The following is a 15,254-nucleotide window of genomic DNA, read 5'->3' on the forward strand; positions in this document are numbered from 1 at the left end:
GAAATAATACTCCTATGATCTAGATCAGATGAACGAAGGACATATACTGTACATGGATTTAGATTATACTCCATCAATTCCAAAATGTAAGTTACTTTAAGAAAAAAATTTGTATCAAATTATAAGTCACTTTAAGTATTTAATGATATTTTTCCTATTATACCCTCAACTATTTATTACTCTCTCTTCTTTCAATTATTCAATTTATCTTTCTTATACCATTAATGAAGGACAATTTTGTAAACTAATTCATAATTTTTTTTATACAACATTAATTACATTTCTTAATTTGTGTAATTTGAGTAAAATGACTTACATTTTGGAAAAGAGGGAGAGTACTATGTTGTAATTGTACATGGATTTTTTCCTTATTAAAAAAAATCACATATTTTTATCACCTGTAATTTTTTTGTTTTATTTTTAATTTATAATGAGCAATTTATGTTTATTTTAATCAATATTATGACCAATCAATATTATTTAAACACAATTTTCTAACAAAAATACAATAAAATTACATTTTCTGTTTTTCTTAATATATTTTTTGCACTCCTCAATATCTGTGATGTAAGTGAAGAGAGTAGTATTTTTGTCCAACCTTTTTGTGGTCATATATCTATAAAAATATATATCAACTTGTTATATGAAAGAAACAATAACGAGATTGATAATATAGGATAATGTAAGTTTTCAAATGGAATAGATCATGTCTTTGAATATTAGAATTAGACAAAGAAAAGGACCAATAAAGAAAAAGAATGAAAAAATCACAAGAGTTTAGTCAAATGTCAAACATTTAAACGCGTAAGCAAAGTCGAATCCTGCACAATATATCATATTCTCTATTCTCCATTCCCACTCAAAAAAACTATATAAAATGCATAGCATATTAAGATTATATCATAACACGGTTCATTATTCTAAATACACTAAGGAGAAAAAAATACTACAAGAGAGAAAAATAGGGAATTCAACAGGAAAGAAAATACAAAAAATGGCATTGAAAGAAACGTTTTACATATCACATGGATCACCAACATTAGCCATAGATGAAACAATTCCTGCTTGGAAATTCTTGACATCATGGAAGGAAGTGTTTCCTCATAGACCCTCTGCCATTCTTGTTATCTCTGGTCATTGGGACACTTCTGTTCCAACCGTCAACGTTGTTAATCATAATGAAACCATTCATGACTTTGGTGGATTCCCCAGGAGCATGTACAAGGTTTGTTTGTTTGTTTGTACTATGTCAATAATTTCAATGATATAGTATTATTTAGACTTTGTGAAAATAATTGTAAATTACATCTTGAAATAATAGTTTAGATTTACAATTGTGTGACCGCGGAGAATCCAAATCCGTGTGAGAAACTGAAAATTTAAGAAATTATAGCAATAGATTTGATGAACAACCATTATGGTTGTAAATTGTAATAACACTAATGACTAATGATATTCAAACACCCACGATATCTGGTTAATCACATTAAAATATATGGTCAATTCAGTTGAATAGATGATTGATTTAAAATTCATGGTCAAAATTGTGGTTAATTCAATTGCATAATTAACCACAATTTTGAACATGATTTAAATTAACAATATCAACTAAATTAACCACAACTTTGCATGTGATTAACTAGGTGTTGCAGGTGTATGGAAAATTGCGTGCCCGCAAAGTAATTTTAAAATTGTAATAATATGCATACATATTAGGTTGGTTAGATTTTAACTGAATCATAACTAGTTTGGGTGAGTAAAGTTGGACCAAATTATTTAGTTAGGGTTCAAATTCGAATTCTTCTGAATGATTAGACTCTAATTTGGCTATTGTCTTGCTTTTGGTTACTTAAGCTAGTCCTAAGTAGCAATTCAATAGCTAATAATTATAATTAGATGTTGGTTGTTTCTGTTTCCACAAAGAAAGAAAAAAGTGTAGAGGCAAAAAATTGCATTGATCCATTTTTGTTTTGTTCCTATCTCATTGAACTTATTCTTTTATTTGCAGCTCAAGTATCCAGCACCAGGTGCTCCAAAGTTAGCAAAGAGGGTGAAGGAGCTAGTCGAAGCATCTGGGTTGAGTCGAGTGGACGAAGACAAAAAACGCGGGCTTGATCATGGAACATGGGTGCCTCTCATGTTGATGTATCCAGAGGCTGATATTCCAGTGTGTCAACTTTCTGTTTCATCAAATAAAGATGGCACATACCATTATAACTTAGGAAAGGCATTAGCTCCTCTTAAAGATGAAGGTGTTTTAATAATCGGATCTGGAAGTGCCACTCATAACCTGAGAGCAATGGCTCCTCGCGGAAGCCCTACTCCTGCCTGGGCTTCGGCATTTGACTCCTGGTTAAAAGAATCTGTCGTCGAAGGAAGGTACGTGTTGTGTTTCCTTTTTTATTTCATGTCACATTAATAATGACTATACGAACTGCTATTGTTCCGTGATACGCGAATTAGTACAAAGTGTTGTCAAATTGCAGCTATAGCACTGCAGCGTATTTGTAGAATTTAGTTGTTGTGCACGTTCTAATGCAAGTGTTCGATCTATGGATTTTGCAGATATGACGACATAAATCATTACGAAGAGAAGGCGCCATACGCAAAAGTGGCTCATCCATGGCCTGATCACTTCTATCCATTGCATGTGGCTATGGGGGCTGCTGGCGAGAATTCAAAGGCCAAAGTTGTCCATGAGAGTTGGGATGGTGGTGCTTTTTCTTATGCCTCTTTTGGTTTCACAGCAGCTAGCTAGTTGATACATCACATTTCTTCACTGTGCTTCTGTCTTTTATGTAATAATTAAATAAAATGTAGTGATTTTTATGATCTAATCTAAAAAGACATTTATGTGACTGATTTTTTATTTTTATTATTTGTACCAAGATTTTCATATGTGCCTGCAATTGCTCACTGAAACATTAAATAAGAGAACATAAAATGAGAAATAAAGTTAAGTTATTTTGGTATATGTTATAAGCTGTTTTCATAAGCTATCTTGAAGAACTTATAAAAACAAACTAAAAAAAGCTTATGAAAAATGTCATAAGTTGTTTTCATAATTCTCCCGCAAACGGCCGCATAAAGAGGTCTTGCTATCAGCAACCTATAATTGACACTTGTTCTTAGGGGTTAATCATTGTGGTTGCAATAGTAGACCACAATTAGCAGCTTCTTGTTGCTCATGCTGATTACTGTTATCCTTGAATCATATGCACTATTTTGTAGTAATTATGAATTCTCATGCGTGCAGCTTACAAAGCATTAGGAGGAGTGAATATGTACTTATTATAGTATAGCAACATTAAGATCTGTTATTTTCAAAAGTGTCATACTGAAATCATCATTTAGTAGCAGAAAGTGAAAAAAATTTAACTTATTGCTTTACAATTTGAGGATGTATAAATCATAACATATGATATAAGTTGGTAGATCGTTCGAGTAGAGCGGGAGGATACTTTTGTAAACTGGACCGAAGTATTTAAACACAAATTGTAGACTAAGTTTGAATAGTAGAAAAGAAATGTATTGCAACCTCTCTATAAGCAGAAACGTATAGGCACAATAAGTCGAACTCCATGATCAAACATCATGTATTTTCTGTTTGCATTTCCATATGGCAAATGCATTCAGGAGTTGTTTAAGTTTCGCGTTTGTAACAATTATGTCCTTTAAATTTTTTAGGTAACAAATGGGTTCTTTGAATTGGGGTTTGTGTTCTAACAACAACCTCGATAAATAATCTCTAGACATATGGTTTATACTAAATTAATTGTATTATACTTTTGGAACGTTGGTATACCAATGAGGAGTAGGGACAGCCACCAAATCTAGGACAGACCAACCCTCTCAAGACTCAAAGTAATGTACTCATTGCAAAGCAATATAATGGACAGTCTTTTCTTCTAAGTGGACATAGTTCTCCACAAATATTCTTCTTCTGCTTAATTTTTGTTCTTATCTTATTATTGTTTGGTAATCCTTTTATTAATTTAATCTAAACACTTTTAAAAAGACAACTATTTTTAATAGGTGTCTAACAGTGTATGTGAAGCTAAGCAATATAATGCACTATAAACTTTTTAATTACTTGTCTCTAGCTAATGACATTTCTGTTTTCTTTAATTATTGTAATTAAGGCCTCTCATCTCACTCCTACAGTTTCACACATAGAGACAGCACATTTGATCTGAACCATACACACTAAGCTACTTTCCTAGCTAAGTAATCGATAAAACAATACTATCTCCGGTCATTTTTATAAGAGACAAATCACTTTTTAGATTCATTAAATAATTGATATATCTGGTCTATTATAGACCACATACATCAACTATTCAATTGATTTAGACCAGATACATCAATTATTTAATGAATCTAAAAAGTGATTGGTCTCATATAGTATTTTGGATAAAACTTTGGCTACCCTCTATTATATATAGTATACAATTTCATTTGTTGCTTTACTTGCAAAATTCACAATCCAAGACTTTGCATGCTTGTTCCATCAAAATACTAATTTCTTCATTCCATCATACCTCTATATAAATAGAAGGTTTACTTTTTCTGTGTTCATATTCTTTTATCACATGATCATAGTAATTCATTTATAGAAGCTTCTAAAGACATGGAGAAAAAGCTAGTCGCGAAATACAAAGAGTGTCTTAAGAACCATGCAGCTTCAATTGGTGGCAATGCCACTGATGGATGTGGTGAGTTCATGTCAAGTGGAGAAAATGACACACTTGAAGCTCTCAAATGCTGTGTTTGCAATTGCCACAGAAACTTCCACAGAAAAGAAATAGAATCTGATTCTCAACATTATGCAATTTCACTGATTCCTGATCATAACATTAATGCACCCTTCTTGGCTCATTTATCTCCAAACAACAAAAGTGGGTCAACTAGTCCTTCTGAGCAATCTTATTATGAGAAAGATTGTATTAAGGAGGATGAAAATCGAACCGAAAAGATGATAAAGAAGAGGTCTAGAACTAAGTTCAGTAAAGAACAGAAGGAGAAGATGTTGTGTTTTGCAGAAAAGGCAGAGTGGAAGATACAGAAACTAGAGGAATCTGTGGTGCAGAAGTTTTGTCAAGAGATTGGAATCAAGAGAAGAATACTTAAAGTGTGGATGCATAATAACAAGAACACTTTTGCCAAGAGAAATCTTTCTAGTACTAGCTAGATATATAGCATGAGGTCCATTTATTTTTTGTTCTTGCATTTTAGTAAATTATTTTGTTTTATTTTTTTAATTTCAAGGGATTTATGTATTTGAATATTTTTATTGGGTCATGTGTTTGATCTTTCTATGCTTAATTTGGAAGGTATGGTGTTATATGGCTTAGAGGATCTGATTTCTGATGTAATTCCAACTTAATGGTTACAAAACTTTGGTTTATGTTAATGTAATTAATATACAGATTTAGTTATGTTAACTCTTTTTTTGAATGAAACACACTTAACTCATATCATGAATCAAAATTTTTGAATGAAACACACTTAACTCATATCATGAATCAAAATAAGTTCAATACAAGGTAGAGAGAAAACTCAAAGATACAGAGACTAACCTAAGAATTGGTCGCCCTCGCCAAAATAAAAGTAACCAAATTTGCTTGTCTTCTAATAAACTTAACCTTAAGGTTTTGAAAAACATCTAACAATTGTCTAAGACTCTAGCTAAACTCAGAAATCTCAACTCTATTAGTATAAATAGAATTCACCAAAGATTGAGAATCACTTTCAAACACCACATGATGTTTAGCAAGCTTCCAAGATGTTTATGCAAGGATGAACTGACCTTCACTGTCACGAAAACAATATGCCACTGTCGTAATACTATCGCTTGAATAGAAACCGATATCTACATTACATTTGAGCCAACCTTCCATTGGCCTTTCCCAACACGGTCGAGGTGGAACCAATGACACATTACTTTACTACGCTGTTGACGCATTTGTTGAGCCTCTAACCACACTTGCCAAACACCGAAGGATTGCTGGCCGATCTGCCATAATCCGACAGTGTGTGATCATATTCCACACTTTGTCATTGCGATTCTGCCATAATCCGACAGCATACCTGCTATAGAGACAACATTATGCAGTCTATAATATACTGCTGCACCGAGACCAGCAGCTGCCCAACTGTCGCGGATCGCCGGACATGTGAAAATCAAACGCAAGATTTTGTTGTCCCATTTTATAAGTCCCTTTTAAAAGTTCAAAGTGCATTAATTAATTTTTTACAAAAATACCCTTAATTAAATGAAGGGAATTAAAAAATCAACTATTTCTCTCTCTTGATACTTGAAGATTAATTTTGGAAAAAAAATGTACATTGACAAATTTAATGTAAAAACTATTTTCTCAAGTCTTGTGTTTTTGCTAATGAGATCTATGCTGTTAAATTGGTTTAGGACCAACACTGTGTAGGGTAATATACTAAGATTAATGTGAAGCACTAATCAATGATTAAGAATATACTTTGATCGATGGTGGGACGCGTGCGCAGAAAGAAATTAACTTTTAAAATTAGAACCTTATAGTATGCAATGCATATCACCATCAGTAAGATTAATGTCAGGCTTAGAACTTAGGATGCTAATTAATAAGGAGGGATTAAAAATTTAAAATACAATTAGGTCTTAATTATGATATCATAGGCACTGATTAATGTTTCCACATTCGTTATGTGGAATGTGGAAAGCACACAGCAATTGCTATGATACCTAATAAGTTCATTATCATCAAAGACTATTGGCTAGTGCACTTTCTTGATTTCTTTCATTAATTAGTTTTCGGCATTAGATGATATTGATGTGATTAATGTTAAGATCAATAAGTGATTTACATTTGAAATGAATCTCACTAAAGAGATAGTATGAGATTATGCGATTGGGAAGTGATTCCCAAATTAGAAGAATAGGCACTTCAATCAGTCGAATACTGAGGGTGAAAAAAAGAAAATAAAAGATAATATGAGACTAATTAATGTAGTGAAATTGACGTAAGTTTCACCCAAACCATGAGAAACACATTTCGATTCATGTGGTACAATAAGGGTGGGATGGGTGTTCGGGGTTCAAGTGGAGAAAACTAACATAACATTGTAATACAGTAACAACTAACAATTTACCATTCAAAAAAATAAAAAATTCATGCAGTACAATTTAACACAGTTTTTACACAGTTTTACCTTACAATCGTTCGATCTAAAAGCTACGGCCAATATTGTTTTAGGTGATTTTTTGACTAGGCTGATCTAGACTGTCTGATCTATAATCAACGGCTACAATTGAAAACTGTGCAAAAACTGCGTGAAAAGCTACTGCAGCAAATCAGATCCCAAACCATGCTAGCACTCATCTTATGCCACCTAATGATGAAGTAAGTCAGAGTAGTACTTTAGCTTTGAACTGTCATAGCTGGTGGTCTAGTCCTATGCTTTGTTTGGGCTTTGTTTAGTTTCTTTTGGTCATGTATCTTGACGCTTTGTAACCTTACTTAGTCTTTTCTGGCAGATCTTGTGCTGGGAGGATGATTGGTTCATTTTATATATATATATATATATATATATATATATATATATATATATATATATATATATATATATATATATATATATATATATATCATTTTGGTTTGTTCAAAAAAAAAAAAAAAAAAGTCAGCTTAACCCATTTGATTTTGACTAAATTCATTTTCTATTATTTTGAACTACTATTAACTAAAGGTTGATTTTGTAAATTTGTTTCTAAGCATACATACATCCATACCTATTTTCTAAAACATCAATTCACTTGATTTTTAGTTTTGTGCGGTCTTCTTAATTTCTTATTAGCTGTAGTTTACATTCTATTGGTTATAAAGGTATCTATCTTCTTTTGGTTAACTAGTAATAGACCCGTGCGATAGCACGGGTCGTAACGTTACACTTTTTTTTTTAAGTTACACTTTGCTAAACACACATTTTTAAGTTACACTTTGCAAACTCCACATTTGAAAAGTAGTAATCAAATTCTATATTCAGTAACAGGGGCGGCCTAGGCCCATGTGCGACATGGGCCATGGCACAATGTCTCTTAAAAATGAGGGCCATAAAAAAATTTATAGGGTAGTAGTATTAGTAAGTTAGGGGGTGTAAAAATTAATTATTTATGTTAGAAAATGTTGCAAGGGCAGTAAGGCCTAGCCCAACCTATTTTCCTAAGGAAAAAAAAATAGCAAACAAGAGAAGCTTATATTGCGTTTTGCGTTCTACGTATTCTTTCTCAAAAACTCCATTAATTCACCACCACTAGGCGTCGACCTGCCACCATCACCGGCGGCATTAACGTCGGTTAACCTCCTTCCTTCTATTCTCAAAAACTCCATTAAAGTTGAAACAAAGGTAAAAACTAAATTTTACAAGTTAGGGTTTCTAAAATTTGCAATGTAAAATCACAATTTTTCTATTTTAATTGTGTTTCCCAATTCTCATCATTCTTTTTCTCCCAAAGTTAATTACTGGTAGAGATGTTCTTTTATTTCTATAAAGTGGAGAGGAGATTCATAGTTTCAACATGATAATGTTTATTGTCCTATTTGGTTTGATAATGTGTTGTCCTATTTGGATTGTTTTAATTGCTAATTACGTTCTTTTTTTTTTACCGGTTCAACTTCAATGTTGTCTATTTGGTTCTACTTCAATTGCTATAATGTATTTTGTTGTTATTGTTAGACAATGAATCTTTTTTATGTTAATTACAAGAATGATTATAATTTTATGTTATTTGCAATTTAAATCGATGATGATTTTTTAATAAAAAAAAATTACGATTTTTTTATTAAAGACTCACTTTCATATTTCGCACAGAGCCTCCAAAAACTCGGAGACGCCACTGTTCAGTAATATATTAAGTAGTATTAAGTAGTATGATTATTAAAAAAATAATTAACATTAATAGTTCTACCAAAAAAAAAAAAAAAAACATTAATAGTAATTGAATATTTTGCGAGACAACGTTAAAGAGTTTGCAAAATTGTTTCCATCATTATCCAAATCAAAGTGCAATCCGACCATGAATATTTCATTGTATTTTTCTTGTGACATTTTGTTAATAATGATCTGAAAAAAAAAGGTGTTAGTTATTCTATTTGAGATTTGGTTTAAAAATCAATGAATCAGGAACTAAATCTAATAAAAAAATGATGGGTAGTTAATCCGAATAACAAAAAAGATTAGGTTTTTGAATAGTCTAGTGTTATCGAACGGGTTGTAACGTTACGCTGTATTTTTTTTTTTTGAGTTCGACTTATGATAAGTATCCATATGTAAAGTAACATTAATATATCTGAATTACAAATAAAACATGTCAAATAAAACATCACAGTTGAACTGAATTACAATTTCTTGTCAATGTCTATTACAATTTGAAGGAAAACTTGAAACAAAAAATTAAACATTTAGGTAGGTTACATATGGATCTCACATATATGTATCCAATTAGGTTGTAACCTTAAAAACGTTACTAACATTTGGATAAACATGTTTGAATTCAATTCGAAGCCTATCACCGAATTGTATTTCATTGTCAAAGCAAAAGTTTTTCCATCCTCCAACAATCTGGACATTTTCAGAAGGATTGGTTGGATACCTTAAATGTACCTTTGAACTGTTTGTTCCTGGTACTTCAAGAATTAGTGTTTGCAAATTTAAATTACGAACATATGTTGAGAATTCGTTGGGCAAAGTCTATAAAACAAAATTTGGAGAATTAAACCAATATAAATAAGAGATAATAAATATCATAGACATTTAAAAAAACTAAGTTCAGATGTGAAAAATGAAATGAAAAGAGAAAAACTAAAGGTTGATTTTGTAAATTTGTTTCTAAGCATACATATTTCTAAAACATCAATTCACTTGATTTTTAATTTTGTGCGGTCTTCTTAATTTCTTATTAGCTGCAGTTTACATTCTATTGGTTATAAAGGTATCTATCTTCTTTTTGGTTAATATAACTCTCGATAATGATATTTTATTTTCTTCAAGCAATTACGCCAAAAAATAAGTAGATATATGTCCCTTATTTGTAAATTCCTTTACTCCTTCAAAGAGTATTAATTACACATTGTTGGATTTTTGAGAACCTACACTACTAAAAACATAGGTGAATAAGATATTTTGTCAAAAATAAAATAAAATAAAAAGACAAATGATAAATTACGAGTAAAAATAATAGTTTGATTGATTATGTATGTTGAAATGATTTTTAGGATGAATATTTATAGACGTAAGTTACATCCCACATACTCTGTGTTATATATTATAAGCAAAAATTATTTTTTAGGGTTATTGAATAATTGTTATATCTAATCTATAATATAGAGCATATAGATTCATTATTCATTGAACATAAAAGGTAAATGGTTTAAATGCAGTTTTATCCCCACTGTTTTGATTAAATCGAAATTTTATCCCCCTGTTTTAAAACGCAGACTTTTACCCCCAGTTTTATAATTTTTTGGATTTTGCCCCCCTAAAATTCTGCTTTCGGGTCACAACTTAAAAGCTTATCACACAACTCAATTTGGATCAATAATTCACCAAACGTATACCTGAATGACCATAATCGAGTTATCTTTCCACATAATCAAACTCCACTAAATTTGGAGTTACAAAGAGAGATTAATTACCGTTTTAGTGAAGGTATGTCCCCCAAAATTCTGCACGAAATCTGCTTTTGAGTCACAACTTCAAAACTTCGCACAGAATTCTATTTGGATCCTTAATTCACAAAACTGGTACCGAAATAACCGCAATTGAGTTATTTTTCCACAGAATCAAACTCCACTAAATTTGGAGTTACAGAGAGAGATTAATTATCATTTTAGTGAAGGTCTGTCCAAATTAATTATTGTATGGAACTACTACGGATATTTTTGTCATGTCTCTCACCCTGTACCTCATTTTTTTAATAGTATTTACATGTCCGGAAAGCTAACGAAATTACCCTTGTTGTCATTTAAATTTACTCAAATTTGGAGTTACGATGTGTTTGGTAGACGATGTTGAATTTGAAGGTCAGAAGTAGATTTCTGCAAAATTAGTAATTAGACAGACCTTCACTAAAACGGTAATTAATCTCTCTTTGTAACTCCAAATTTAGTGGGGTTTGATTATGTGGAAAGATAACTCGATTACGGTCATTTTGGTATCCGTTTGGTGAATTATTGATCCAAATTGAGTTGTGACTCGAAAGCAGAGTTTTTGCAGAATTTTGGGGGATATACCTTCACTAAAACAGTAATTAATCTCTCTTTGTAACTCCAAATTTAGTATGGTTTGATTCTGTGGAAAGATAACTCGATTACGGTCATTTCGGTATCCGTTTGGTGAATTATTGATCCAAATTGAGTTGTGTGTGAAGCTTTGAAGTTGTGACTCGAAAGCAGAATTTTAGGGGGGACAAAATCCAAAAACTTATAAAACAGGGGGGGTAAAAGTCCGCGTTTTAAAATAGGAGGAGTAAAATTCCGATTTAATCAAAACAGGGGGGGCAAAACTGCATTTAAGCCAAGGTAAATTTTACTTATAATAGAGAGTATTTTATTGGGCAAACATCATGGCCTACAAAATCCAACTTGTTGGCAATGTTTGTTTGTGAAGGGTGGAGGTTGTCTCCAGCCACATTTTCTTCTTGTGCAATCACACTCATTTATTTCCTTTGGCCGAAAAAATTTTACTTATTAAAAAATCAATCAAAGGTGGAGATTTCGGAGAGAATCCCTTCCCGTTTGTGACCGTTCTTGTTGTTGTTTGGGTACTCAAATATTGTTAAGTAAGTGATCAAATTTTGATACTCCTCATTGGAATTTAATTTAGAACTTAATTCTAAAAATTAAAATTTTACTTTTAGTTTAGAATTTAGTTTTACAAAATTTAATTAAAGAAATATAAAAACACAAGTAATAAATCATGACATTTAAATTAAAAGTAATTAAATTTTAAATATTAGATAAATAATATACACAAATATGGTTTTTTTTTATCAATCCCATGTGTTATTTATGACTTAGAAGTTAGAATCATGCATATCAATCACCAAGAACACTATCAATTGAACTACATGCATGACATCACCAATATTTTATGAAATTTAAATTAAAAAAAATAGACTAAATTACACTTTTAGCCCCCTAAGTTTTAGAAAGTTGTGATTTGGTCCCCCTATGTTTCAAAATAGCACTTTTGACCCCTATGTTTACCCCCTTTTACAAAAGGTCAATTTTAACCAAGTCAACGCTAATGTGACAAGTCACTTAAGTGATTCAACTGCCACATAATTATTATTTTTTTGTCACTTAAATTTTTTTTAATAAAAAAAACAAAAGAAAGGAAGTGTAAGAGTCATTGCGTGATGAGACTATCTTCCATAAAAAACAAAAGAATGGAACACTATTGTTATAACTTTTTAAATTTGACTAATTTTGTAGGTTAGTAGGGATGTGATTGTATTCTTATTTCTTGCATTAGGATATCTATGATGATATAATATAATACATTGTACGAATAGTTAGTTGGTTCAGTGATGATTGACACTGAACTTGATAGGGAGGATCACGGTTCGATCCCCCGCAGTTGCTATCGAGAGGGAGCTGGAACCACTTGATGCCAGAATTGACCCCCAAACCAGATTAAACTGATGGCGAAAGCAAAAAAAAAAAAAAAGAATATAATACATTGTGTTTTTGCGGTTTGAGAAATTGTAGAAACCGCGGTTTGATAAAAGGGTGTTAAGGTTTGTGTGGTAGATGTTGTTGGCTGTATAGTTACCTCTGTTGTTAAAATTACAGAAGTAGTAGAAGTTTTGTGTGCAGCGTTGGAAATGATATGCATTGCCATATCTCTATAGTTACCTCTGTTGGCTGTATAGTTAACTTAGATTCATGTTCCTTCATGCGAGTCTAATAGGGTTGTTCCTTTCTTTTGTTTTTGTTTTCTCTAAATTATAAGTGAAAAAAAAACTGATGTGGCTGCTGAGTTACTTAAGTGACTTGCCACATCAGCGTTGACTTGGTCAAAATTGACCTTTTGCAAAATAGGGTAAATATAGGGGCCAAAAATGCTATTTCAAAACATAGGGGGTCAAAATCGCAACATTCTAAAATTTAGGGGTCAAGAGTGCAATTTATCCAAAAAAATATTAATAATCATACACAATTGGTGTTCTCTTATCCTCATGTATTAGATGTGATTCTTGAAGTCATGCATATAAATCACTGCACATAACACCACCGACAATAAATATAAATATTTAAAAGAATTCATTCACCTGAATCTTTCACGACTATTAGAGTACTTTTTCTTTGGGTAGGAGTCCAAAAAAAAAAAATGATAAAAAAAGAAAAGAAAAGAAAACTTTATATAATATATGTAATTGATAGTATCAAATAGTTTTAGAGATACATCTACTCACATCTCACCACTTAAATTTAATAAAAAAAAAATCTCACCACTTATGTATATGAATTATCAAAATAATATCATAATATTTCTAAATTAATGAGATCCAATTGAATATTCTCCGTTCTTTAAGATAAGAGAAGTTTTATTTTTTAAATTTATTGAGAATCTCATATATCCGGTCTATATTATAGATATGATACACTAAATTCTCAATGAATCTAAATAAATAAATTTTCTCTTATATTAAGGACCGGAACTATTATTGTAAAACTATCTTAGATTATTCTATATATATTTGTGACTTTTTTTAATCAAAATATATATTTGTGACTTTTTTTAATCAAAATATATATATTTGTGACTTTTTTTTTATAACTAAAATAAAAGATTTTCATTCATTCAAATTGGTAGCGTACATCATATTCAAATACAAATTCAATACCGCTAAAAACGAAAAAGGTTGAATCTGCGAACAAACTCACAACATCCAAGTTAATAGCATAAAACGACATACTCATGCCTACAAATAATGTGATAAAATTAAAGTAACCGGAATACCTATGCCTCCGGATCTGCATCGTTGACGAACTTAATTACCGTGTCAATTAGTAGTTGACCGAGGTTGATCTGCAAATTCAATCAAACAAACACCGCAACAAGACGAGAATACAAACACCGCACAAAGACGTGACGACAAAATAAATAAAAAACACACAAAAGAAAATTTTAATCTGTGTGAAAACCAATTATTTAGATTAAATCAAATAGAAAAAATATGCAAATGGGTGATTTTGGGTCGAAAAAGACCCAAAATTACCCCTTTTTGATGAAAGGAGGAGAAGAAAACTTAGAAAGAAGGAGGAAACGTGAAGAATATTTAAGCGACGAAGATGAACGACAAGTGACAACAGAGACGGTGACGACGGTTTGGGCGATGCGGTTATTTGTTTGAGGGTTTAATAACTTCACTCTAATTTATTTTAAAGAGAATGGAAGAAACATCACATTGAAAATTTAATTTATTCTAAGAGTATTTTAATCAATTTGGGGTGTACTAATTTTTTTGGGGTGTGATTAGAAACAAATCTTATATAAATATGTAGAATTAATGTCTGTCTGTACCTGTCAAAGTAACAATAAACTATTTATTTGAGGTCCATCAAATACGGTTCCCATAGTGAAAAATAGCTTAACATACTCTTCATCATCATAATCAACAACATAATCTAAGTAAGTACACCCCACCAAGGCCAATTTGTCTTCACTGTTGTTTTTATACCAAATTTCATAGCTTGTAGTACCCTTCAAAGAGAGAGGATCCCCTCCTTTACATTTTATGTCCAAATCCTAGCCTTACATTTAATTATCATTATAATTATAATTTTTTTTATTTATTTAAAAAATGAATGGTTAGATTTTACACTTGACCTCCTGTAGTGGAAACTGCACGGGAAGAAATCCGGTCTCCCCTTCAAGTACCTCAAAAACTTCGTAGCACCATGATACTTTTCATTGGGGTTTTTCACGCATATTAATAAAAGTTGGTAGTATAATAAATGTGTACTTTTTGGGTATTACAATTACTAAATTGTCCTTGGTGAAAAGATGTACTCCCTCCGTCCCAAAATATAAGGGAAAATTGGTCAACTAAAGTTGATGTATCTAGTCCAAATTTTTAACCAAATACATCAACTTTCTTTGACCAATTTTCCCTTATATTTTGGGACAGAGTAGTATTTGTAGTTGACTTTTCGGATTTCAATATAAAGTAGAGTTATGTTTGGAAAAGTAAT

At 31.3% G+C, this 15,254-nt stretch overlaps 2 protein-coding genes across 2 annotated transcripts; both read left to right on the forward strand.

Annotated features, from left to right (window-relative positions):
• The first annotated feature begins 842 nt into the window (after window positions 1–842).
• Window positions 843–2,862, forward strand: LOC123908221 (4,5-DOPA dioxygenase extradiol-like). The gene is made up of 3 exons (XM_045958794.1): window positions 843–1,225; window positions 2,009–2,379; window positions 2,566–2,862. Exons 1-3 carry the CDS (start codon window positions 878–880, stop codon window positions 2,756–2,758), a joined length of 912 nt encoding a protein of 303 aa, XP_045814750.1. The 5' UTR covers window positions 843–877; the 3' UTR covers window positions 2,759–2,862.
• Window positions 2,863–4,395: 1,533 nt separating this feature from the next.
• Window positions 4,396–5,376, forward strand: LOC123908230 (zinc-finger homeodomain protein 4-like). The gene has a single exon (XM_045958805.1). The coding sequence runs from the start codon at window positions 4,631–4,633 to the stop codon at window positions 5,189–5,191; it is 561 nt and encodes a 186-aa protein (XP_045814761.1). The 5' UTR covers window positions 4,396–4,630; the 3' UTR covers window positions 5,192–5,376.
• The last annotated feature ends 9,878 nt before the right edge of the window (window positions 5,377–15,254 follow it).

Source organism: Trifolium pratense, linkage group LG1 (assembly GCF_020283565.1).
Source record: "Trifolium pratense cultivar HEN17-A07 linkage group LG1, ARS_RC_1.1, whole genome shotgun sequence".
Taxonomy (NCBI): domain Eukaryota; kingdom Viridiplantae; phylum Streptophyta; class Magnoliopsida; order Fabales; family Fabaceae; genus Trifolium; species Trifolium pratense.